At 38.4% G+C, this 28,000-nt stretch overlaps 1 protein-coding gene across 6 annotated transcripts in view; it reads left to right on the plus strand.

Moving 5' to 3' along the window:
* Positions 1-28,000, plus strand: part of pou2f1a (POU class 2 homeobox 1a) — a 202,138-nt gene that overhangs the window by 110,555 nt on the left and 63,583 nt on the right. For all 6 annotated transcript variants that reach the window (XM_087992721.1, XM_087992723.1, XM_087992726.1 and 3 more), the window contains 6 exons: positions 631-756; positions 9,479-9,655; positions 12,544-12,682; positions 14,680-14,771; positions 23,943-24,119; positions 26,309-26,450. In XM_087992721.1, coding sequence (XP_087848847.1) covers positions 631-756; positions 9,479-9,655; positions 12,544-12,682; positions 14,680-14,771; positions 23,943-24,119; positions 26,309-26,450 — 853 coding nt within the window. The remainder of the gene's footprint in view (positions 1-630; positions 757-9,478; positions 9,656-12,543; positions 12,683-14,679; positions 14,772-23,942; positions 24,120-26,308; positions 26,451-28,000) is intronic.

The following is a 28,000-nucleotide window of genomic DNA, read 5'->3' on the forward strand; positions in this document are numbered from 1 at the left end:
GGGGTTACATTCACCTCCTTCAAGGCAGTGAGTTCGGTGACCCGGGGGGAGGGGGGAGTTTGGCGCCCTGTATAGGTCAGACTGTATAGCTGTGAGTATGTGTAAGAAACTGTTCCTGGTTCAAGTTTTTATCATCTACTTTGTCGTTTTATAACGTATAATTAGACTCAAACATAACAGATATGTCTTGCTTTTGAATCTTGATTTTTTTTAAAGTCTGCCATTGGTTCTAACTTGCATTCAATGCTAGAAGAGCATGTCATTCATATTTAATTTTGCTGGGTAAAGTTTAAGACTGAAATATAAACTCAAAAAATTATAAATTGCTTTTGTGCTATAAAAAGGCAAATAACGTAAAGACATTTTAAACATTGGAAGGTTGGCATGCTCTTGCATTTTTATCAGAAGATCCTTGATGTTGAGGGATTTTGAGAAAAAACATTTGAAACCATTTTACGTTTATGCTCTGTACGCACTGCCTAGCGATATTAATTGGCCAGTGCTGCATTTAAAAACAGTGGTACACAATTTCCAATTGCAATATACTGGATGTTTACATTGTCATTTTACTAAAATGGTCAGATTTTTGATTTCCATAGTGACTAATCAATTCTGTTTGGTGTTTTTAAGGTAAAAAGTGAAGAATCAGGGGATTCTTCATCCCAGCAAACGACAACCCAGCCTTCGCTGCAACCATCTTTACAGACCACCCTTCCACAGACACAGCTTATGCTTGCTGGCGGGCAGATCACTGGGGTATGTGAAAGCCATTGTCACATAAAGTCGAATCTAAAATCCATAAAAATATCAAATCACTTATTGTTTCTCTCCTCCCTGCAGATTTGTGATCTGACCCTTACATCTCTCCCTTTTCTTTTTTACCTGCCACGCTTTATGCTATTATATTCATTCCCCATGTGTCTCAGTTCGTCATCTTATCCACCACCTATCATGTAGCCCAAATCTCTCTGCTGAGCCATCTTTTGTTTTTAACTGCTCAGGCTTTTGGCCATTTGCTTCATGTGTTGGGTTTTAATTCTGTCCAAATAAAAAGTTGCTACCTCCTACTCCTGTTTCTTCCAAGACCCAATCTGTCTTTCTCTGTCAGGATCTGATTCTTCATTGAACTTTTGTTGCCGCCTTGAACTTCCCTCATAATTTTCTCTTTTGATTTCTTCACTGTCGTCTTAACTAATTTATCTTTTTGTTTTCCTTTTAATCTAAAATTCCTGCTTAGTGCCGTGGTACCAAAATACTTTTGAAGTATAGTTCTTTGTCCTTGAGCACTATCTTTCTCAGATTGAATGCGAAAGTGTCACAAATTTGTGCAGCTTACTGAATATGCTTTGAGGCCTTTGAACATTTAAGCAATAACATGAACATGATGAAATGGGCATGAGGTTGAAAATAGAACAAGAATAATATTTAGGATGATCATTACTCTAGTAGAAGTTGTAGGGTTAGAAGTGAGTTAAATTATGCTTGTGATACTGGCGACAGGGGAGACTCTTATAAAGTCAGAAACTGAACTGGGTATAAGTTGGATGGGTGGACAGAAACTACAACTTAATTAGCTGTGATGTCAGTGGTGGGAGTAATGGACAAAGATTAAGTAACATTGTGAACGAAGAATCAAATATTCAAAAAGGCTAAAGTAATGTTGGCTAATATAGTTTCTCTGAACTGTTCTGCAGAAGAGTTATAGTCGAGAGTGTGGTGCTGGAAAAGCACAGCAGGTCAGGCAGCATCCGAGGAGCAGGAGAATCAACATTTCGGGCATAAGCCCTTCATCAGGAATCCTGATCTCCAGAATTTGTAGTCCTTACTTTCTCCTCCCTGAAGACTTAAAACGTTTACTCTGGCAGATCTGTGGAGAGAAAAACAGACTACTGAATTTCTTCAGTATTCTCTGTTTGTTTCAGATTTTCAGCATCTGTGATGTTTCATTTTGTATTAGAATGATGTGTGAACTGCACTAATAAAACTATGACGGGAGTTTGCATAAACTGTATTGTATTTCATGGAATTTAAAGATTAAGAGGTAATTTGATTTGAAGATTTGAAGTTGTTCAGGGATACTTTTAAGAATGATTGAAGAGAAACTATTTTACTTGGTTGGAAAGTGTGAGACTAGAGATCTAGTTTTACGAATTAGAACCAGACCTGTCAGGAGTCAAGAAACACTTGCTCACACAAAGGATAGTGGAACTCTCTTTGTAAATTTTGGCAGTTGAAACTAGATCAACTGTTAATTTTAAATGTAAGACTTTATTATAGGTATGGGGTAAAGGTAGGTATATGGAGTTAGGGAGCAGGTCTGCCTTACTTTTATTAAATGACAGAAAAAACTAGAGGGGCTACTTTTGCCCTCTGTTCCTAACTGATATTTAAACTAAAAGAAGGGTTCAAATGACGGGAAATTTATAAATTTAAAGAGAAAGGTCAAGGCCAAAGAGAAGCTTAACATTTTGGCTAAAGATAAGATAGACCCTAGTCGAGTATAGAAAGTATAGAGGGAACTTAAGAAAGCAATTAAGAGAGCAAAGCGAGGCATGAATAACATTTGCAGATAAAATTAAGGAAAAACTCAAGATAGTCTGTATGTTAAGGGGAACAGGATAACCAGACAAAGAGTAGGACCCAATAGAGAATAAGGGGCAAAACTGTGGAATCTGAGGTCAATGCAGAGTGTTAAATGAGTACAGCTAGTCACTGGGTTGCAAACAGATTCTGTTTTTAAATCTCTTTGAAGTCAATTTGTGTGCAATTTGGGATACACAGCAGGGCAATATACAGGTGCTGTTCATAATTATAGGAAGGAGGTGTAGGTACAAAATTCAGGAAGAGGGTTTGTGATGTCGTTGAGCAGTTTGACATAGGGAGTGAGGGGGTATTGGAGGCTTTGGTAGGCTTAAAATTGAAATAATACCTAGGTTTGAATGAATTGTATCCTAGGCAATTGTGGGAAGTGAAGTAGGAAATCACAGGGCCTCTGACCAAAATATTTAATTTACCTTTGGCCATAGGGAAGGTACCAGAGGTCTGGAGAACAGCTGAGGTAGTTCCACTTGTCAAAAAGAGTGGTAGAGATAAACCAGGGAATTAGACCAGTGAGTCTCACATCAGAGAAAATTCTGAAGGAGAGAATTAATCTCCACTTCGAGAGACAAGGTTTGATCAGGGATATTCAGTGTGCCTTGTCGAAGATGGTCACACATAATAACTTTGATAAAAGTTTTTCAGGTTGTGATCAAGAATATAGATTAGGTTCATGCAGTTGTTGCAATTTATATGGATTTCAGCAAAGCCTTTGGCAAAGTCCCATATAGGAGATTGATGAAGAAGGTAAAAGCACATGGGATCCAGGGTAATTTGGCAAGTTGGATCCAAAATTTGTATATTGGCAGGAGACAGAAGGCTGTTTGTGTAGAAGACTGGAAGCTGATGTCCAGTGGTGCACTGTTGAAATATATGTAAACAACCTAGTTGAGAATTGAGGGGGAGAGGGAAGATGACAACTAAGTTTGTAGGTGCTACAAAGATTGGCCAGTTAATTAATCGGAACAAAGAAGATTTTAGGTTACAGGAAAATATAGGTTTGTCAGATGGGCACATCTCTGCCAGATGGAATTTAATCCTGAACATTGTGAGGTGATGCACTTAAGAAGAAGTTTTAAGACAAAGGAATACTCAATGGACGGCAGGATACTAAGAGGAACAGAGGGATCTTGGGATGCTTGTCCTTAGATCCCTGAAGGTAGCAAAGCACTTTAATAGTGTTGTTAAGAAGACATAATGGCCATTCCTTCATCAGTCGTGACTTGCATTATAAGGGCAGGAGGGATTTGCTGGAGCTGTACAGAACTTGGCTTTGTCCACAGCTGGAGTACTGTGTGCAGTTCTGATTGCCTCACTGTGGGAAGGATAGTTGGTTGTATTGGAGTGGGTGCAGAATGGATTCACCAGCAGGTTGCCTAGGGTGGAACATTTTAGCTATGGAGGCTCAGTTGTTTACTTTTGAGTGGCAAATGCTTTGGTGGAGGTGTCTAATTGAGATGTATAAGATTATGATGGAGATATTTTCTGATCAAACTTTTCAGATATTATTACATACTTCTGAAGCAGATGGGACTTGAAACTGGCTGACACTAATGCTGCCACAAGAACCCTAAGATTAACAACAGGATTGACAGGGTGGATAGGAAGCAGCTGTTCCCCTTCGTGGATGGGTCAATAATGAGGGGCCATTATTTTGAAAGGAGGTTTACTGGGGACTTGACGATCGTTTTTGCCTAGAGGGGATCTGGAAAGCACAGCATGGAAGGTTGGTACAGGCAGGGAACATTGGAATTTTTACAAAGTATATGGATTAATATTTGAAATAACATAGTATTCAAGCTTATGGGCCAAGTGTTAGAAGATGGGACTAGTGTAGATAGGTTGGCATAGACTTGATGGGCCACAGGGCCTCTTCTGTGTTGTATGACTGACTCTATAAGCACAGTGTGACAACAAGGGACAAAATATGAACAGTGCACCAATGAATGAGGTCCAGTCAGCAAAAAAAAGTGAACAATTAAAATTTGTCTGAATGCTTGAGACATTCATAATAAAATAAACAAATCTGATGGCCATTTCAAAGATATTGTTACATGTTGACAAAGGTATTTGAAGTTTTTAAAAGACCAACAAAGTGGAAAAGGAGAGTGGTTCAGATAAGAAAAGATGCAGTAAGGCAAAAGTGAAGAAGTGCAGAATTTAAGATTGGTATTGGTAAAGAAACAACAGAGGTCAGTAAAAGCTATTGGGAGCTGTTTCTAGGTGTCCTAACTATAGTTATACTGTTGTAAAGGGTACTAATCTGGAAATAACAGAAGCTTGTACCAAAGGTAATATAATAGTTGAGGAAATTTTAATCTAGACACATCAAATTCACAAAGGTAAATGGCAAGATGAGTTCATGGCATGCATTTCAAACAGTTATCTAGGGCATGTGTTGTGGAACTAACTAGGGAAGACTTATTTTCTGTATTGTTTTGTGTCACCAAATAGAATTTGTAATCTCATAGTAAGTAGTTCCCCAGGAATTCTGATTAGAATTTCACTTGACTGTCAGAGTGCTGTACACAAGTCATTAAAGTACACTTAATGACACAGAGGTGAATTGGCTAAGGCAGAAAAATTAGAAGAAAAGATATGTCTGTAAATGAGCAAGAACAAGCACTTGAAAATGTCATAATTATCAACAAATCTCCATTCGATTGAGAAGTAAAACCTTCACAAGAAAGATATCCATCCCTGGCTAATTAACAAGGTTAGGGATAGTAGTTAATTAAAACAACATATAATACTCCCAAGGGTTCTTAGGTTGCAGTGGTATTGACCCTATCTCTGTATCAGGAGGCCCATCTGCCCCAGAGGTGTGTCAATATATTTAAAATACAATATTTCAGCATGGATAATAAGCCTGAGAGTTGAGATTGTTGTAGCTGCCTGCAAAAGGTGACCAAAATATTCATGAGGAAAGAGAAAATAGAATTACAATAAGCTCGTCAGAAATATGAAAGCAGATTGATTGTAAGCATTTCTACAAACATACAAAATGAAAGAATAATAAAGGTAAACCTGAGGTTTTCTTTGGTGGAGAAAGGAGAAATAGCAATGGGAGTAAGGAAATGGCACAGATGTTAGACAAATATTTTATATTAACAATATTAACAGTCAGTACTCAGTCCTGAATACTGATGAGATTGATGTCTTGTATAGGGAGTGCAGCCAGAGCCAAATTTGGTAGTTTGCCTGCACAGTAGGATACAAGGATGTTTGGAAGAGCAATGCTGATTCACGGTTTGGTAGTTAGGGGTACAGAGAGACTTTTCTGTGGCCATAAGCATTGATCCAAGATGGCATGAAGCGTCTCTGGTGCCAGAGTCAGGGATGTCACTGAGCGGTTGCAGGGAACTGGGAGCTGATTGAGAAGGGGTTAATGTCCAGAGGTGGCAGTCCAGATTGGAACAGAGAACTGTTGAAAAGTTTAAACTAACTTGGCAGTGGTGCGAAAACCATGAGATAACAGCAGGGAGGAGTACCAAAGTGTACAAAAAGCTTGGAAATTTTCAGGTTAGCACCACTTTCAAAGTGAAGAGTAAAGAATAATAAGCTAATAGGTGGAGTCAGAATCGGAGCAAAAGCAATAATATCCAAATCAAAGTTACTGAGTATGTTTGTGAATAGGCAAAGTGTATGCTTTATGGAAATATAATGTTTTGACTATATCGGAGACCTGGCTCAAAAATGAAAAAGTCTTGAGTGTTAAGTATTCCTGAAGATGGGTATTCAGACAAGATAGGAAAGGATGAAAAGGGGAAGTGTTGACTAACGAGAGCATTGGAAGTTCTGATGAAAGAGGATGTCCAGAATGACAGAACTGATTTGGCTAGAACTAAGGAACATAAAAGATGCAATTACATTGCTTAATGTAGGATATAGGCGATCAACTGGTGGGTAGGATGTAAAGGAAACAATTTGCAAAGAGGTTAAGGAGAGGCGCATTTTGGAGTAACTATGATGGTGTTTTTTTTAATTATCCAAATTTAGACTTTGTTAACAACAATAAAGAGACAAATATGGATTAATTAAGGTGAGCCAGCTGATTTTTCCTGATTTCTTCAGGAAAAATTCTTAACTTGCTGGAGTAACAGAGAAAACTGTTCAAGTCAGTGCTGCCAATGTGGTGTGCATAGGTACTAAAGAAGCATTTAGTAAAGTGATGCACAACAGGTGTGATCAAAGTTGGAGTGAATGGAATAAAAGGGATGGGAGCGTTATGGATACAAGATTGACTGAGAGACAAGAATAACAGAATAAAGTAAAGCTAAAGTCACCATAAACCTGTGGACTAAAAGACTCCCCCACCCCCCATCAGAGAGAGATGATTGATGGTCACCACACATCAGGCGAGCAGCAAGGTCAAGAAGGTGGGACCTTCATCATGTTTTCAGCTGGTACAGGAATTTACCCCATGCTGTTGATGTCACTCTGCATTACAAACCGACCATCCAATCAAATGAGCTAACCAATCTCCATGAGAGACTAATGGCACATGGACTGTAACTGGTGGGGAGTTGCAGAATTGCTGCCCGGTCCTCAGCTAGATGCAGTTTATATCATTGATTTGGGTGAGAACAGTGAGAGTAATGCACACGGTTTTTGATGATGTAACGAAGTTAGATGGGAATGTAAGTTGTGAGGTGGACACACAGGAGCTACAAAGAGATATAGTCAGTTTAATTGGGTGGGTAACAGGATGGCAATGGATTATAATGTCAGGGAGTGAGAGATTATTCACTTGGGTCATAAGTTTGGAAAGTTAGAATATTGTTAAAAGGTGTAAAACTCAAATGTTGATGTCTGAGAAAACGTTAGTATACTTATTCAAGGAGTACAAATTTAGCTCACAAGCACAGCAAGCACTTAGAAAGGTAAATCAGATGTTGGCCTTTTTCTAAGGTGTTAGAAAACCAGGATAAAGAAGTCTAGCTGCAGTTGTACAGAGTTTTGATGATGCCAGACCTGCAGTTTGCAGTTTGATCTCTGTATTTAAGGAAGCGTCAATGTGCATTGGAGAATGTACAGAAAAGGTTCACTAGATTTATCCCTGGGATGCGGGGATTATTCAGTAACAAAAAGTGACTTAATTAGGCCTATATTTATTCATACAAATTCTGAAAGAGTTTGATAGGTTAGACTGGAAACAATGCTTCCTTGGCTGAGAAAAATGCAGCAAGATGGCCCCAGAGTATAAAGAGCTGTAATATATCGTCTCGGATTGAGACAAAGAAATTTCTTCACTCAGGAGGTGGAGAGTCTTTGCCTCAGAGGTTGTGGCTGCTCCATTGTTGTTATATTCAAGACTGGGGTAATAGACTTTTGATCCCTCAGGAGGTGTATGGAATGAGTGAAATGAAGGAAGAAGATCTGCTGTGGCTGTGTTAAATAGCAAAACAGGCTTAAGTGTCCAACTGGGAGAAAGTGAGGACTGCAGACAAAAAGTTGGAGCACTGGAAAAGCACATCCGGTCCAATGGTCTATTTCTGTTCTTATTTCTTATGTTCATCTCGTCTTATCCTGTATGCCTTTGAACCACTTTCCAAACCTTCCCAGGCACCTTAAACAATCATTGCATATATATTCCGAGCTTCTTCAGTCCTGTACCCTCTTTGGAATTTTACCTTTACTTAATGTTGCCAATTGTGTTTTTCGTACCTACAGATACCACTTCATGCTTCCCTGCGTTAAGTTTCATCTGTCATATATCTACTCTTTCCATTCTATTTATGTCATCTTTACTATGAGAGAAATGATAATTCTTCTATAAAACTGAATTATCAAACTGAGTAAAATTTGTTTTATCTGAGTAGTTTTCATTTATTTATATTTTATTAACAGTTTTCTGCTTTTTTTGTGAAATTCAACGTTTGCTTGTCAAGCAAATGTATAAATTGGGATTTGTCATCAACAGTAAAATAAAGGTTTGTATTTTTCAGACAGTGACAAAGCAAGGACACTCATCACTGACCTTGAAGAAAGTCTTGTTGAGAGAGATTGTGCAATTTCTGGGGCGAGAATTTAAATGTTTTTGATGCATTGAAATTGTAGCATTGTTACGTCAGGATTTCCAGCATGTGTTGCAGTAATGTCATCAAACTGTCTAATCACCAGTCATGTTGAAAAATTTTCATGGCCAGCCAACCAAGAAAGGAAAAGCTATAAAATCTAAATTTTTAAAACCATTTGCCTAGAACAAAGTGAAGGAATTGGGACGTGCACACTAGTCACAATAGCTGAAGTATTATGACAAAATTTAAAAATATGTAACTTCTTTAATATGAAGATAATTAACCACTCTCAAAGTATTTTTTTAAAGAGCCAGTTCTGTTTTACAGCAGTTGTAATTATTCAAATCGGCATTTTAAAAACCTGATTACATCTGGTTGATCAAGCTGCAACTGTTTTGTTGATTAGGCTTCTTAACAGTGTTCTAAGAGTATAAAAAGAAAAACCTTTGCCACACTAACAAATCTAACTGATTGCTGGCTTTATGTCTCCAGAGTGCAACCAATAATGGTTCAGTGAGTGATAGGCTGGATTAAACTGTGCTAGCATTAAATCCTGAGATGGTTAGATTCAGAGGGATAGTGATGGCGAACATTGATTATATGCTGTCAATTTCCCTCTGGGAAATCTGGGTCCTTTTTATGTTTATTGTTTATTTAAGCTTTATGGGTGAATTGGTGAATTACATTCAGTCCTTCGTAATGTATAGTAATTGAAACAAGATCATTTCTATAATATTGACCAGTGTAACATGTTAAAGAGCAATTTGAGGATTTGTAATACACCTTAATAAAGTAAATGAACCTGAAAATAACTAGTTTAGAAGAAATACATTGCATTTATCTGACTTTTGTTTCTACAGCTTACATTGACAACGGCGCAGCAACAGTTATTGCTCCAGCAAGCACAGGCCCAGCTCTTGGCTGCTGCAGTTCAACACTCAGCAAATCAGCAGCATAATACCACAGGAGCCGCCATCTCTGCCACAGCAGCAACTCCTATGGCACAAATACCCATCACTCAGCCAATCCAAATACAAGTAAGCGTGAATATACTTAGGTCCAGGCTGCATCCAGCATATGAGTGAATTTCAGCTCCCAAGCAGCACATAATAAGCTGCGTCACTGTCATATTACTGCTTTTAAATTCAAATGGTCTAATTAACTAGGTGAACAACTTTCCAATATGAAGGAACACTTTGCAAGTTGACAGAACTTTGGGAAATTATAGTTGGGGTAACTAGGCTGTCCTTACCATTTCCTTCAAAAGTATAAATGGAAATATTTTGAGGATTTTGCATTTAGAAAACAATGATACTTCACTACTGTAATTTTGCTTACATCAATTTTAATGGTTTCTGTCTATGATTGAACATTTTCCTTGGAGTGTCTAGGACACTGAACTCTTGCTTACAGGCAAATACTGATACACAGTAATTAATCAACATGCCTTTTTTCAATATATTCATCATATCCTGTGAAAAAAAGGTGAACATTGTCCTGAATCATTATCTTTTCCTTTATATATTTGAACATTTTGATATGTATCGATCCTGTCCAATCCCTTTTTAATTTTATTTACATAATGATGATCTAAAAAAGATCCTTTCTCATGGGTAAAGTGAAGGACAGCAGAAAGAGGGGTCAGTCTAAGTGAAAATGGAAAATAGATGTTACAGTATAACTGCAGATGAATTAGAGTGGATGTGTAAGGATGGTACAAGACTGACAAGCATGATTTAGGAATAGCTACAAGCAGGGCGGTTTAAAAAAATCACTTTATTTGTTATTTTGTGGACAATATGGAATATGTCCATTTATTCTTCATCTCCCTATATAGTGGGCAAAGAGCTCTGGGCCAGAAATCGCAGATTAAAAATTATTATTGAAGTATGTTCGGAACATTGCACCCAAGAGCAAAGGAAACCGAATGGCTAGTAGGCAGATAGGGTGTCACAGTGGCTAAGTGGTTAGCACTGCTGCCTCACACATCAGGGACCCAGATTCAATTACAACGTTGTCGATGTGGAGTTTGCACATTCTCCCTTTGTCTGCATGAGTTCACTTCAGGTGCTCTGGTTTCCTTTCTCAGTTCACAGATGTGCAAGTTACATGGATTAGCCTGACCTAATTGTCCCGTAGTGTCCAGGGATGTGTAGGTTGTGTGGGTTAGCCATGGTAAATGTGGGGTTACGAGGATAAGATGGAGGGCTGGGTCTGGGTGGGATGCTCTTTAGAAGGCCAATGTGGACCTGATGGTCCAAATGGCGTCTTTCTGCATTGTAGGAATTTTATGATGCTAACTTAAGTAGTATTACTCAAAACAATAAACATCTCAAACTACAACAATTCTGTGGAATTTCACTTTACAATTAGATCACATGTCTATGATTCAGTTTTAAAGTCAACATGAAACTTAAGTTTGTTAACCTCCCTATAGCATAGCGAGAAAAGGACTGAAACAGTTTCTGCTACTCTGAATTCTATCGTACATCAAAATAAGGTTATTGTTCGGAGTTAATTAAAAATGTTGCACATGAAAAAAAATCTCTTGCAGTGATTTCTCCATAATCAAATTAGATACTTAATATCTAAATAGTTTCCAAAGTTAGGATGAGCAACTTGCATATTGTCCAGTTCTCCGTGACATGGTGTTTTAGGAAGGGTTTAGGATCACTATATATTCTGGCGAGTAGGCAAATATCTCATTGCAAAAGTAGCTTGCTCTCAGTCTAGTACTACAAATCCCCAATTTAGAAATTGAATCACGTATAGAATCTCTACAGTGCGAAATAGGCCATTCACCCCATCAAGTCCACACCGACCCTTTGAAGAGCATCCCATCCAGAAACTATCCAATAACCCTGTATTTCCCATGGCTAATCTACCTAACCTGCACATTTTTAAAAAGTGGGAAGAAACCAGAACAATCAAAGGAAAGCCACGTTGGCACAGAGAATGTGGAAATTGCATAAGCTGGAATTGAACCGGGGTCCTGAGCACTTGAGGCAGCAGTGCTAGCCACTGTGACATCCCATAATGAAACATTAAAAATAAATTTAATATTCTGAAATTGCTTATTTGGTCTTTTGTACAAGTTGACTGCCCAGACTAAAATTTTAATTAATTTTAATGCTCTAAACATTAAAGAGCTGGAGGAAAAAGAAGCCATTTGAAAATTGCAGGTTGAAGTCATGCCCAGCATGAAGGAAGGTGATTATGGCTGTTGGCAACCGATTATCTCAGTCTTAGGACATCACTAGAGGCCCAGTGGCTGGAGGTCCTTTATCAATGAACTTCCCTCCAACATAAAATAATGAATAAGAATATTTGCTGTTAATTACAATTCTCAGTCCTATTTACTATTCCTCAGACAATAAAGCAGTCTATCTCTTACATGTAATGGAGCATGGGCAATTTCATGCTACATTAGTGACAGTCAGTGATTATCTCAACAAAATAGAACCTAACCATTAACCAGAACTTTAACTGGACCAAGTACCTATATATATTGTGACTGCAAGAATGGCTTGCAGGCAGGATGTTCTGTTGTGCATGAGTCCACCTACTGCCAAATTCTCCAAGACCTTTCCATCATTCAAGATGAAGCAACCCACTTGCTTAGCACCCCATCCAGTACCCTAAACTTTCAGTCTCTGCTGCTGGCATGTTGTGGGCCATTTATTGAATGGAATATTGCAACTGTTTAGGGCTGTTTCAACAGCAGATTCCCAAACATATGACTCCTACCAAGGAGAAGGGTAGCAGGCACATGGGAACAGCAACACTCCAAGTTTCCCTTCTCGTCGTCACTTGAGTAAGAAATATGTAAGATTGCATAAGTCAATTAGCTAAATAATTATTTTTTAAATGATTTAATCTGTTAAATTTCTGAATATATTGTACTGATTATCCCATCATTTGGCAGGATCTGCAACAGTTACAACAGTTACAGCAACAGAACTTAAATCTGCAGCAGTTTGTTCTGGTGCAGCCAGGTCACCCTATTACCACCAACTTGCAACCAACGCAGTTCATCATCTCGCAAACGCCACAGGGGCAACAAGGTGAGAGATTTGTTTTTGGTCAGACTTGAAACAAAAATTTTTGCAAAATTGCTGTGTTTTGATTATCGACATGAGGAAATGAAAAGCACGAAGGTGAAGAGTGTACAAGTCTTGGAGGAGATAAAGGCATCCCGTATGGGGTAAGATCAAGTCTTCGTCCATGTGCAGTTAACTACAAAGCTTCATTCAGTTTTATAGCTAGCACCATTATCTTCTTATTTCATATTTCATCGAAAATTAAATTGCAAGCAAAAATTAATCATTTTTCTGCTTTCTACCTTTCTGTCCCTAATAATTTAAGAAAATAATCTGAGGTGACTTTGAGGAATGTATTCAGAATGTTGAGCAACTGATAGTGATGTGTCACACTTTGATATATTTTTGAACGTTTTCCACAGAATTTTTGAGGAAAATCAAGTGGTGTGTTTAATTACTTTTTGTGTATTTGCATAAATAAGGAAAGAAAGTAGTTTGCTGGTTTTAATGATTTTAAATAATCAATTTTATAACCTATTAGCAATTACAATATCTCTTATAAATTATGTTGGAAAGCCTGTTATTTCCTATTGGCAGGGAAAAAGGAGATAAACTCAGGCCTATCAGTCGTGTTGTAGTGGGAAAGCTTTGAGGGCTTTAGCCAATACTATAGGAGGTTAACTGTTCTACAGGTACATGAAAGTTGTTTAAATTGTGTAAGTGACCCATTGATGGAAAGACTTGTGATGTTTTTTCTTTTTTTATTACGCAAAGACAAATTGCAGTGGTGGAACTAATTTGATCATAACTGCTGTACTGTGTTCATCTTATTTTGAAATTTATCAGGTTAGTGATCTGTATCAGGTCTTAAGTTGCTAAAACTTGCTGGTTTGTCTTTTGGAAACGTTTGAGAGACACTGACAGCACAATAGTCTGATATGAGAATGTGGTTCAAATTGTAAGGACAAATCATTGGCATCTTGGTTATTCTATTACACAAGTGGATGTAGGGCAGTGTGAGTCACCTGCAACCAATATCATGCCCATCATAATGAAGTAACTAACGCCATTAAACCCAAGAAAGTACTCTCTGTCCATCATTCCTGTTGATGTCACTTTAAACACAAAACCGTGATATTGTTTTGTGTTTAAAGTGACATTAAACACTTCTGTAAATGAAGCTTCAAAGTCACTTTTGAAACTAACACTTATACATGAATACTTAGTTCTTGCCAAGTTCACTGTGTGTTTCATCACATAGTCTCATTCTTGTTTCATTTACAGTGGCATTGGCACCATTCGGTCATGGCTGTGCAGAAATGTCTGAAATTTTGTTGTTGAAGTATTTGCCTTTTGATGGCGTTGGTGCTGCAGTTGGTGAAAATGTATTCGCTCATTTTCTGCAATCTTGTTTAAATTAATTTTTATGTGATAGTTGTCAAAGGATTCCATAAAAGTCCTGTGTGGAAGAATTTGGTCAGTCTCGCTTTCAGACAAATGGGCAAAGAATGGCATTTTTGCTAATCAAGGCCATGATAAGCAATTGCAGAATGCAATGGTGTCATAAAAAGTGTTAATCTATCGTTGAAGAAAATTGAATACAACTTAATTCTCATTCTTGTTAACCATATCTATTACTTGAATCATTGACAAACTGAGAAAAGTAGAGAACCAGATAGCAAGCATTAAGAGTGGTATCCTTCATATTAATAGATAGAAAATAAAATAATGAAATATGCATTTTAAAAGTATCTCATTATAGAGCTATATCCTAAACATTAATTTATTTCTTTCCTTCAGATGTTCACCAATCTGCTGTGAGTTTCTAGTATTTGTTATTTTATTTCCGATTTTCTGTATTCATAATATCTTATATCTGATGCAAGCTAACCACTTGTTCTTAGGAAATATTTTATTGTCTCAAAATGTTTATCTTGATTCAAGACTTGGACATTTTTTTTTAAATAGACTAAACTGGGATAGACATTTTTAATGAATAGAATTTTTACTTATCTTGTCAGGTCTCGTACAAGCCCAGAATCTTCTACAACAACTACCTCAGCAAAGCCAAGCCAACCTCCTGCAGTCTCAGCCAAACATCACCTTCACGCAGGTCAGCTTAATGGGGAAAACAAAAAACTATGCAGTCAGGTTTTCGTACATGTTTCTGCCTTCCATTTTGCTATAGTTAATTTGAAATCACAAGCTTTTGGAACACTTCTCCTTTGTCAGATAAGTGAAGAGAAGTACACAGGCACAGAATTTATAGGCAAAGAGATCAAAAGATCGTACAAATGGTGAGAGTGGAATGTCCAATCATAAGTGTCTGCAGGTGATCAGAAGTGTCAGTAGTTGAATAGTAAGTGAAGGAGATGACCTATAATCCAATTAATTGAGGCAGAAAGATAATTACAAAAAATTAAGGTGGTGGTGGAGACAAACCAAATGGCTGCAATAACATACTAGGTGTAAGAGTAACATGCCGAGGTTCTATCCAAAGCAACAAGTAATCCAAAACTGTACAAACTAAGGTAAAGAGCTCGTAACAAGTTGTCAAGGTGATGGTGTTAAAACAGGTGCTCCTCCTTGAGGCAGGACAGTAAGGAAGATTTTACAAATACAGAACAGTATGCTGGGGTTACATGTGGTGCGACATGAACCCAGGGTCATGGTTGAGGCTGTACCCATGAAGATGGCCTGAACCATGATCTTGGGTTCATGTAACCCCACCATACTGTTCTGTATTTGTAAAATTTTCCTTACTGTCCTGTTGGTGTCGTGTGACTTCTGGCCTTATCCACCCCAGTCCATTACTGGCCCATCCACATCATGGCTACAGTTAATGTCATACTTGAAAGTAGCATTTTTATAGCATTCAGAACTGTTAGTTTGCTATTTGAAAATTCTTTCTGTAATACATGAAGGTTCACTAACTAGTTCTTGCAATGTGGGGATTATCCAGTGAGGTGAAATAGACTGGACCTTTATTCTCTATAGTTTAGAAGGTTGAGAGATGATCTCATTTCATTGTGGAAAATTGTTATGCTGCTTGCCAGGCTAGATACAGAATGGATGTTTTCCTAGGCCAGAGGTGTTTAGAACAAGGGAACATGTTTTGAAAAAAGGGACAGGCCATTTAGAATTGAAGTGAGGAGGAATTTCTTCACTCCAAAGGTTATAAATTCTTGGAATTCTCCATTCCAGAAGGCTATGGAGGCTCAGTCATTTGGTATGTTCAAGACTGAGATTAATTGGTTTCTGTTAAAAATATGAAGGGATATATGGATAGTGCTTAAGTAGAAGATTGCCCTTGAACCCTTCGAATGCTGGAGTGGGCTGAAGGGGCCAAATGGTCTACTCCGCTCCTATTTCATGTTCCCCATTAATACAACATTTATATATATTTGAAATTATTTATAATAGCAGCTTCATCTTTTTTTCTAAATTTTACTTTTTAAAATTTAATCCTAATGTCATTTTTCTTCCACTGAAAGTCATAGTTACAAGACAGTGGAAAACTACAATATCTGAAGCTGAAACATAGCTAATGGGTAGTGTTGAACTTAAGTACAACCAATCAGGAATGATCAGCTGCAGTTTGCCCGTTTAGTTGAGGAGAGTTGTTATTAGTGTGAAAAACAAAAGGATTTTCTGGTCTCTGTTCATGGTTTTGTACAATCTTAAAAAAAGAATTTGGTGTTTTTAAGGCATTTTTGGGATCTTGGATTTGTTGGTGCCGCATGATAATGAGAAGGGATGTGTTGTGCTAGCCACACGGTCATTAACTTTTATACCTAGCAAAGAAATTGTAAGTCGATTCTTAATAATAAATAATAATAATCATTTATTTAACACAATATTATAATAACAAAATGCTCTACAAACTAACAATTTACACTGTAAATCTAATCAAACCTCTTGTGCTGTAACTTAGCTCTGGATGATCATATATCACCACATTAGATCTTGACCTTGATCCACGTGGCAATGATCATCTGGTCTTCTTCTGGTAGTCCCAGGGATATTGTCTCCTCTTGGTTGGTCTCGAGTTACTGCATTGAGGGTGTTGTTCGAGCAATTCTTGTACTTAGAAGTCTTTGCACTCTTTTGGGAGAGTCTTCGATGTTAATGGCTGGCTGGTCCTTGGGCATCCATTCCTGGAGATGTTAGGCACACGTAGGTCTCCAAATAAAGGTGCAAGGTGCCTCTGTGTCTGTTAAGCAACTCCGTGTTTCCGATTGACCTGGAGATGTCATTCAGGTCGATTCTGTTCAATTCCAATTCCATGGTTTGCAACGGCTGGGTCAATTGCATATTGTCTGTCTATAGCTGCAGTCTGTCTGGATTCTGCAGCACGTTTATTCTAGAGTCTGTGAGCACTGTCACTTTTGGCCAAGGCTTGTCTCGATTTCCCAGCATGCCTTATTGTCCATTTTCATAAATCCATCATTTTGAGCACCCTGTCTAGCCATAGCTGGTTGTGACAGTGTTGGTCAGGGGAGGAATTGTACTGCTAAATTAAGCTTTAAAGGACAGAAGCATTGCTGGTTGGGGAGGGGAGGTGCAAAAGGACTTAGTTAATTTTGTGTGTTAATTTTTGCATATGAACAAACTAATTAGGAGAAGGAATAGGTCATTCAGTCCCTCAAGCCTGCTTTACTGTTCAATAAGATCATGGCTGACATAATTGTGGCCTCACCTTCGCATTCCCACTTTACCTTGAACTACCTTTGACTCCTTTGTTAGTCAAAAATCTGACTTTTCCTGCCTTAAACGTATACAAATCCTCTGTTTCCACTGCTCTCTGGGGAAGTATTCCAAAGACATACGGCCCTCAAACAAAAAATTCTCAACTCCATCTGAACTGGAAAACTGATTACTTTTAAATTCTGTTCCCTACTTCTAGTCTCCCACAAAGGGATACATCCTTTCGGCATCCAACATGCAAGTCCTCTTAGAATCTTAAGTGTTTCAATAAGATGACCACTTAGTATTCTAAATCCTTTTGGATACAGGCCCATCCTGCCCAACCTTTCCTCAATAGTTAGCCTTCTTCACAAACCCTATCCTCAGTCCCTATTGAGTATACCTTTTCTGATTTACTTCCAACGCACTTAGATCATTTCTTAAATAAGCAGACCTAAATTGTATACAGTACTCCAAATGTGGTCTTGCCTTGTATAACTGGAGCAAACATCCTTACTTATTTATTCCATTCTGCTTGCAGTAAACAGCAACATTTCGTTTGCCATCCTGACCATTCTCTGTATCTGCATGTGATTCACGTATTAAGGCATCTTAGATCCTTCTGTACCTCTGGGTTCTGTATTCTTTCTCAATGTGGACAAATTCACATTTTCCAATTGTTATTCTCCAACTGCCAGATTTTTACCTAATTACTTAACTTTTCCATATCCCTTTGTATGCTCCTTCTGCCTTTTTCACAACTTACTTTCTTACCTATTATCATTAAATTTAGCAACCATACATTCAGTTCCTTCATCCAGGTTGTTCATATAAATTATAAATAGTTGAAACTTGGCACTGATTCCTCTGGCACTCCACCCATCACATCTTGTCAATCTGCTAATGACCTGTTTATGCCTACACTCTTTTACCTGTTAGCTGATCATTGCTCTCTGTGCCCAATCAATGGTATTATTGAGCTCTTATTATGCCTAAAAACCTTTTATGTGCCATTTTTTTCACATGCTTTCCAGTAATCTAAATACAGTGCATCCACAAATTCACCTTAATCTACATTGCTAGTTATTTCCTCAAAGATACACCAATAAGTTAATAAATATGATTTCCCTTTCACAAAACTGTTGAAGCTGCCTAGTTGGATTGGGTTTTTCTAAATGCCTGCTATTTGCTGCTTCTTAATGATTCCTTGAAAGCTGTTAACCTACCTGATCTATTGTTTCTTGCTTTCTGCATCTCCCCAGCCACTTTTTGAACAGAGGAGTCACGTTTACTATTTTCTAGTCACGTGAGACCTTTACAGTATCAAGGGAGTTTTGGAAAATTATAGCCTATACAGAAGAACCTCGATTATCCGAATGAGACGGGCAGGGAGTATTTTATTTGGATAACTGATTGTTCAGATAACGTTTTTACGGGACCTTGAGATCTTGTTTGGATAATCCAAAATTTGGAGAATTAACATTTGGCTAACCGAGGGTATTCTGTACAACTATAATTTCAGCAGCCACTTCTTTTAAAACCCGAGAATGAAGTCCATCAGGACATGGGGACCTGTGAGCTTTTAGTTCTCAGTACCCTTACTGAGGTTGAATGTAATTCAACCTTTCACCTCCGCTTCACAGTTAATTTCACAATGTTATTTGAATCATCTATAGTGAAAACAAATGCAAAAAATCTGTTAATTTCATATTTTAACATTTTAATTCCCCATTGTCACACTCTCAGGGTGTAATACTTACTTTACTTTTTTTTTGCCTGGGACAACACTATTATCCATAGGACAAGCCAAACAGAGAACAGCCAGGGAATTCCTAGAGGTATGGCACTCATCCACAGATTCAATCAATAAGCACATCGACCTGGACCCAATCTACTGACCACTGCAACGGACAGCTGGAACTGTTCTGAAATTTTTAGCTAGATTTGTCTCATACTCTAATTTCTCTCTTCCTACTAATTTTTTTTGTCATTCTTTGTTGTTCTTTATATTCAAAATTTATGCCATTTGATACAATCCTTAGCCTATTAAGTTAGCCATGGATTTTGTACACTACATTGGTTTTGCTCATGCTGGGTATCAGACATGCTCATGCTGGGGAACTGACAGCCAGACTACTGCGACCACTAGGACTCATAAACAGCACACAAACCAACAGCCACTCTCGGACAACAACTCACCAGAACGAAGGACCCGATACCCAGCATGAGCAAAACCAATGTAGCATACAAAATCCCGTGCAAGGACTGCACAAAACACTACATAGGACAAACAGGAAGACAGCTAACGATCCACATCCATGAACACCAACTAGCCACGAAACAACATGACCAGCTATCCTTAGTAGCCACACACGCAGATGACAAGCAACATGAGTTTGACTGGGACAACACTATTATCATAGGACAAGCCAAACAGAGAACAGCCAGGGAATTCCTAGAGGCATGGCACTCATCCACAGATTCCATCAATAAGCACATCGACCTGGACCCAATATACCGACCACTGCAACGGACAGCTGGAACTGACAACCGGAAGCGGCAGAGACAAGCCACTATAAATGCCGGAGGAAACATCACAGAAGCGCTTCACAGGAGGCTCCCAAGCACTGAGGATGTCACCTAGACAGGGGACGAAACGTCTGCAACACAAATTCCCAGCTCGGCGAACAGAACCACAACAACGAGCACCCGAGCTACAAATCTTCTCACAAACTTTGTGCTTGAAATGTAAATAAGGGCACCTGTCCGCTAGATTCTTTCTTTCTCCCTCAAACTGAAAATGATATTTGATCATATCACAATCGCTAGTACTTGGGAGAACCTTCACTATGAAGTCATTAATTAATCCTGTCTTGTTGTACATTACCAGTTCGACTGTCTGTCTGCTCCAGAATATGCTGTCTAAATAACTATCCTGAAAACGCTCATCACTCAGGCTACAACTCACAAATCTGATTTGTCCGAACTATATATCATTTAAAATCACCCTTAATTATTGTTAAAAATCACACAATACCAGGTTATAGTCCAACAGGTTTAATTGGAAGCACACTAGCTAGTGTGCTTCCAATTAAACCTGTTGGACTATAACCTGGTGTTGTGTGATTTTTAACTTTGTACACCCCAGTCCAACACCGGCATCTCCAAATCTTAATTATTGTTATGATTTTTTTCACTTTTTTTTTTGATCGCATATATCACATTTTGTAATGTGATTACTGTTGGAGGTCCAGTATACCACAGCAATTTCTTAGCTTTATTATTTCTCATCAGTCACTAAACTAATTCTATATCTTGGTCTCCAGAACTGTTTGTTTCTTTCTCTCTCGTTCTAATCCATCCTAAATTAACAGTGCTACCCTTCCCACCTTTTCCTACTTTCATATCCTTCTTAAATTTGATGTACTTTTCAATATTCAGGTTCTGGTTGTACACATGTTGCAGTCATGACTGTAATGGCTAACCATTATAGAAATAAATGTGCATTAATGCTGGGGTGTAAGTTTGACGATTTGCATGGTGTAAAGGCTGTTTGAAGATATTGTGAGGCTGACATTGCTGAGAAGATCCCAAATTATTTTACAAGTGTATTAAGGGTAAAAGGATAGCTAAGGAAAGAGTAGGACCATAGTGGTAACCTGTGCATGGAGCCAGAACACTTAGGTTAGTTCTAACAGAATACTTTTGTGTCTTATGTTCAATAGTGAGAGCAGTGAAGTAGATATATAGAAATTATGGAAAAGAATTGTAATATAATGAAAGAAATTAGCATAGCCAGGAGTTCAGTGGTCTGGCAGGCTTAAAAGTAGGTTAATCTCCAGGCAAGATGAAATGTATCCCAGGTTGTTAAATATGGCAAGGGAGGAGATAGCAGGAGTGCTGGCAATAATTTTCAGTTCCTCTCTGGCCACAGGAGAGATGCCTGAGGACTGGAGGACAGCCAATATGGTGCAATTATTCTAGAAGGGAGCTAGGGCTAAACCAGGAAACTACAGGTCAATTAAGCGGAATTGGATACTGCAGATGCTTCTCATGCTGAAGTTTAGAGTCTAGATTAGAGTGGTGCTGGAAAAGCACAGCAGGTCAGGTAGCATCCAAGGAGTAGGAAAATCAAAGTTTCCTAATTAAGGGCTTTTGCCCGAAACGTCAGTTTTCCTGTTACAGGTCAATTAGTCTAACCTCAGTGGTGCGGGAACTATGAGAAGCAACTCTGAGGACAGAATTAATCTGCACTTGGGGAGACTGGAATTAATCAAGAACAGTCAGCATTGTTTTGTTAAGGAGAGGTAGTATCTGACCAACATGTTTGAATTATTTGAAGATGAGGGTGGTGCATTTGATGTTAAAAGCCTCGCTGAAATAAAAGTAGACTACAAGGTCCTGAGTGGCATCTGGTGGCAATGGTAAGAGCCCATGGGATCCAAGGAAATTTGACAAATTGAATCCAGAATTCGCTGAGTGGCAGGAATCAAAGGGTAATGGTCAAGGGTGTTTTGCATCTGGAAATCAGTGGGGATCAGTGTTGAGGCCCTTTTTTATTTTGTGGTATAAATAAAACAATTTAGATGTGAAATTTGGAGGGTTGATCAGTAAGTTTACAGATGATACCAAAATTGGTAGAGTCAGACAACATGGAAACGGGCCTTTCGGTCCAACCAGTCGATGCCAAACATAATCCCAAACTGAACTAATCCCACCTGTCTGGTCCTGGCCCATATCCCTCAATCTTTCCTATTCATGTACTTATCCAAATGTCTTTTAAAAGTTGTAACTGTGCCCACATCCATCACTTCCTCAGGAAGTACATTCCACCGCAAACCACTTTCTGTGTATAAAAAGAATTGTCCCCTGTATTTCTTTCTTAAATCTCCCTCTTCTTGCTGTAAAAATATGCCCCTGGTCTTGAAATCCTCCTTCCTAGGGAAAGAGCGCTTACCATTAATCCTATCTATACCGCTCATGATTTTATAAACCTCTATAAGCTCACCTCTCAACCTCCTACACTCCAGTCAGAAAGGTCCCAGCCTATCCTGCCTTTCTTTATAACTCGAACCTTTCATATCTGGCTATATCCTGGTAAATCTTTTCTGAACCCTCTCTCGCTTAATGATATCCTTCCTACAATGTAGGGTGGTAAATGGTGTGGAGGATGGCCTTAAATTACAGGAGGATTAAGATGGGCTAGTGAAATGAGCTAATGGCAAATGGAATTCAATTCGGATAAGTGTGAGGTGATGCACTTAGGGTGGTCAAACAAAGTAAGGGAATACATAATGAAAATTAGTACCCTGCAAAGCACCAACAATCAGAGGAATCTTGGTGTGCAAGTCCACTGGTCCTTTAAGATAGCAGGACAGTTAGTTAAAGTGGTTTAGAAGGCATATGAGATACTTCATATGGATGCAGAAGAAATTTATTAGGGTATTACCTGCGCTGGAGATTTTTAGTTATGAAGAGAGATTGGTAGACTGGCCTTAATTTCCTTGGAGCAGAGGAGATTGAGAGGGGACCTGATGTATAACATCGAGACACTGGAGACAGAAGGAACGTTTCCGCTTGGTCAAGGGACCAGTGACTGGGGCATAGATTTCAGGTAAGGGACAAGAAGTTTAGAGGTGATGTGAAGAAAGACTTTTTTTTTTCACCCAGAGGGTGGTGAGAATCTGGAATTTTAGTGCCTGTTAGGATGGTAGAACGAGAAGCCCTCATAAACTTCATGTGCACTTGTGATGCTAAGACATACAAGACTTTGAGTCAAGTGCTGGAAAATAGGATTAGAATAGTTATTGAATTCATAGAATCTCTACTGTGTGGAAACAGGCCATTTGGCCCAACAAGTCCACACCGACCCTCCGAGAGCAACCCACCCTATTACTCTACATTCACCCTGACTAATGCACCTAACTGACACATCCCTGAACACAATGGGCAATTTAGCATGGCCAATTCTCCCAGCCTGCACGTCTTTGGACTGAGAGGAAACCAGAGCACCCGAAGGAAACTCTCACAGACACGGGGAGAATGTGCAAACTCCACACACAGTCGCCTGAGGTTGGAGTCAAACTCTGGTCCCTGGTGCTGTGAGGCAGCAACGCTAACCACTGAGCCACTGTGCTGCCCCAACTTTAGATGGTTGTTTTTGACCAGTGCAGTTTCAATGAGCTGAAGGATTGTTTAATGTATTGTAGACCTCCATGACCCTAAATGTCTTGAAAGCATGGATACAAATAGTGGTTTAAATGAATTTCTCTTTCCAGCTGTGCCAAACCCACTCTTTGTCAAAATATTATAATCAATACTTGGACAAGCAAATTGTTTTGTACTCCATTTCCCTTAGAGTAAATTAAAATGAATGAGTGATATAGGAATAATATTTAATCTGTGGTAATTCTTATCCATGCAATCTATGGTTGTATTAGATTAAATCTTCATTATGGTGGTTTGGTCTCCATAGCTGTAATTGTATTGCAGATGGATTTGTAACCTTGCTTAATTTGCAGATCATAAACAATAAATAAATGTTTATGAATGATTTATAAATGTTCATAATTAAAGTTTATGGTATGATTTTCTTCAGCCAGCAACACCGACACGCACAACGATAGCAACAACTCCTATCCAGTCGGTTCAGCAGAGCCAGTCGACACCAAAGCGCGTAGATACTCCAAACATAGAAGAGCCCAGTGATCTAGAGGAACTTGAACAGTTTGCCAAGACGTTTAAACAGAGACGTATCAAACTCGGGTTCACTCAGGTGCTGAAACTTTTTTTTTTTAATTAAGTTTGTAAATAATTTATTGACATACTTGAATTGTCCAAGATCTTATTGTAAAATTAACACCTATTTCAAAATATTGCTAATGGAATAAAAATTAGTATAAAGCCGTAATGTTTCAGTAAAGGGCATATTTGTGATGGTGATTATTTTCTTTTGACATTTCATGTAAGACATTTTAAGTATTTAGTTAGTATACAAATACAAAAGCTACAGTGCCCGATATGTCTGTAGTAAAACAAAAAGACCCCAAAATAGCTGGAGACATTAGTCAAATGTTTTTGACCGTGCTGATATTCTTTACAATTCACTAATTCTCTGTAAATATTATGCCTAAAAATACGCGAGAGATGTGATGCAAAATCAAATCCGTTAAAATATATCAGTGTGTTTTTGGAATTGTCCAGAATTGCATTTAAGGTGGTTGGAAGATTGAACACACAACACATGGATTTTCTGCAATCTGTCGGCCAGAATTATGTGACAGCAAAACTGTCATACTTGCCATCATTACAATTGTCACACTAACAGCAACCTTTGGCATCAGTACATGTACAGTTAAATGTGGAAATCCAGAAGTTGTTGTTGGTAATTTCCTGCTTTTCCACACAGTACACTGTTCAAGACCCTAAAAATGAACACCTGAAATCAAGTGAATTTACACAATCCTTTAGTCTATGGAAAATATTTTATGACAGTTAAGCCTCTACTTCAATTTCATGTGTTTAACCCAATTTTTATTTAACTTTCTGCAAAACAGTTTAAAAAGTAAAGGGTCATCATTGTTTTTCTTTTACTTCCTGGTTGCTGTCTGTGAGAATTTGTGTTTGAATGCTTAGTCTGCTGGATCCCATTGCTGTTGCAAAGATCCTTTTGAGCTGATACTAGAATCATTATAACTTCAGGAAAGACAACTCAGACTGAGATTGCTATATCTTTGTCAGAAGTTTTTATCAATGTCAGCAGTGACTACCATCACTTTACCACTGATCGCTTTACCACTGGCCTTTAACTATTTCAAATTATGATGACTAGTCTATTGATAAGTTCCTAAGCGTAAAGCACTATTGGAATTTGCCTCCCATTTGCTCAATTTCTGAGAGGAGGTAGCCATTTATGTGATTTTAATCTGTAACCATCAGCAACCGTTTGGTAATTTGGAAAAGTGGCACTTGTCCATACTAGAGTGGACTATGTATTTGTGAACTATTCCAAGCCAGCATAGATAATTTTGTTCCACTTGCCATCTGACTAGAATAAGTTATGTGAGCAAACTTTACCTTTATAAATATAAATCTCCTATTTAAGAGATTTGTACCTTAAAATATGTTTGCAGAGTAGGTATATACTGCAATATTGAAAATTATTTAACGCTGCAAGTTCCATAAACGCTTAGCGTTCAATTTGTGTCCTTCGATTAAAGTCATACTTGCATGGACATTAAAAGGTGTAATTAACTCCATTAATTAAGTGTTGGGATTAATCTATGAGAATGTTACAGTATTTCATACATGAAAATTATTATTGATTTTAAAAGAAACACATTTCCCTTGAGTTGATGCTGTTTTGGGCATTGTAACTTGAATAATCAGAGAAGCTGGTCAGGTTTTGAGATATGAGTTTGTATTTACATTTCATTTTTGTGTAATTGGTGAAATGGATGAAATGACATCAACAAAAACATATTTTGGATTAAGATTTATACTTTAAAAACATGGATTTTATAAATGTGTTTAAGCAGACTCTATTATCTGAGCTATTTGGTGAGAGATTTAAAGCTCTTCACCCAAATTCTGCTTTCATCTCACTAAAAGAGGAAGAAGCATATTGGTGACTGCTGTAGACAGGGAGAATATTTGTTGCCTAGATGTTGGTTCTCATTTTTGAAATTTGATTTGTTTTAAATTGTTTCTGATCTTGGCTATGCTAACAGTAAAGTGTGGGATGATCATGAACTACTTCATAGTTATACGTCCCTGTCTTGCTCACTGTTCAGCAATTAACAAAAGATAGGATCATCTATGTCAACTAATTCAGTTGCCAACCATATATTCTTCAAGAATAACTGTCTGATGTGTATCTGATTGGACTTTGGCATTTGTTATGGTTGGAATTGTCCTGTTTACATTTTTATATCCCTCTATTTCTTTCTGTGTATGTCTTGACAGGGTGATGTAGGACTTGCCATGGGAAAACTCTATGGAAATGATTTTAGCCAAACTACAATCTCTCGTTTTGAAGCCTTGAACCTCAGCTTTAAGAACATGTGCAAGCTCAAACCATTGCTTGAAAAGTGGTTGAATGATGCAGGTTTGAAAGTATTTTTTCCCCTTTTTTTCTCCTTAACTTCCTAAGCTGGGAATTAATTGGTTGAAGAACACTTGGGGCATATTCAAATTTGCACTTTCTTTTCATTGTTCGTAAAGCTGTAGTGACCTGGAAAGACGTCCATAGTGTGGGTGCAGGCCATTCAGCCCATCGAGTCCATGCTGACCCTCTGAAGAGGATCCCATTCAGATTACAGAGGCAGTCACCCAAGGGTCGAATAGATCCCAGGTCCATAACGCAGTAAGGCAGCATTGCTAAACACTGAGCCACTGTGTTGCCAACTTACAGCTTTAAGAAAGAAAATTTTCACATCCTCCACACACCCTAGGAGTAAAATCTAGTTTGATAGGTTCTTGCCTGGGCAACTTGGTTGAGGTGATGCAATGCATTTTTCCACATTGACCATTGGAATGCATTGCTTCCATCAAAACAAAATAAATGCCTGGACAATAACTGCCACATGTTCCCTAGTTCTATTCAGTTTCAGACATCCCTGCCAAAGCCTACTCTATAATAATGCCAGTAATTCAAAATTGGATGTCCTTGAGGCACTGTGTAAGTCATTGGCGGAAACAGAACTGTACTTGACCATAGTCTGTAACCTCATGGCCCAGCATATCTCCTGCTATACCATTACGGTCAAGAGTGCAGGCGGGCACACCAGGGACAGCACCAGGCATACCTAAAAATGAGGTGAAACTACATCACTGGATTACTTCCATTTCGAATACTGGAAGCAACATGCAATAGACACGGCTATACAATCCCATAACCCAATGGACCAGAGCTCAGTTCTGTTTTTGTTTCATGGTAAAGATACGTTATTATACACCTCTGGAGCAGGTAGGACTTGAGCAGAGGCCTCCTGGTCCGGGTGTACGAACACTACAATTGTACCACAAGAGGGCCGTCAGCATGACTTATTTTTAATTTAAACTTGTATTTTCCTAATTAACCTGTTCAGAGATGTAATTTCACACCTCTGGAGCAGGTGGGACTTGAACCCAAGCCTGTCAGTCCAGGGGTAGGGACGCTACTATTGCACCACAAGAGGGCCTCTTGGGATTTGAATCCATGCCTCTGAATAGATTGGAGCTTTAAACCAGCACTTTAGACCACTTGGCCACACCACATCAGCATGAAATTGTCAGATTTCACAATGAATAATGTGCACTTATTCATCTGAGGCATGCCCAATGGGGAGGATTGGCAAGCAGTGAAGTTGACATCAAATGAAAAGCCCATCAGTGACTGAGAGATCACGAAGAGCCATAATTGTGCATGGTGGGATTGATTAGTTCTTTACAGCCTATATGGATATATCTGATTTCAGGAATTCCTGTCTATGACAGATGGTTGGGGTAAGATTCCCTTGAAAAGTGAGTAGGGAAAGATGGTGACAAGTATTTAAAGACCAAAGCTGCAAAGAGACAGCAGAATTTAACATGGATCATTTAAACTGTTAATGTACTGACTCCAGAGCTCCTCATTCTGGATTAGTGGTGCTGGAAGAGCACAGCAGTTCAGGCAGC

The sequence above is a fragment of the Chiloscyllium plagiosum genome, unplaced genomic scaffold, assembly GCF_037043375.1.
Source record: "Chiloscyllium plagiosum isolate Xiang-an unplaced genomic scaffold, Cpla_swu_hap1 HiC_scaffold_12, whole genome shotgun sequence".
NCBI lineage: Eukaryota > Metazoa > Chordata > Chondrichthyes > Orectolobiformes > Hemiscylliidae > Chiloscyllium > Chiloscyllium plagiosum.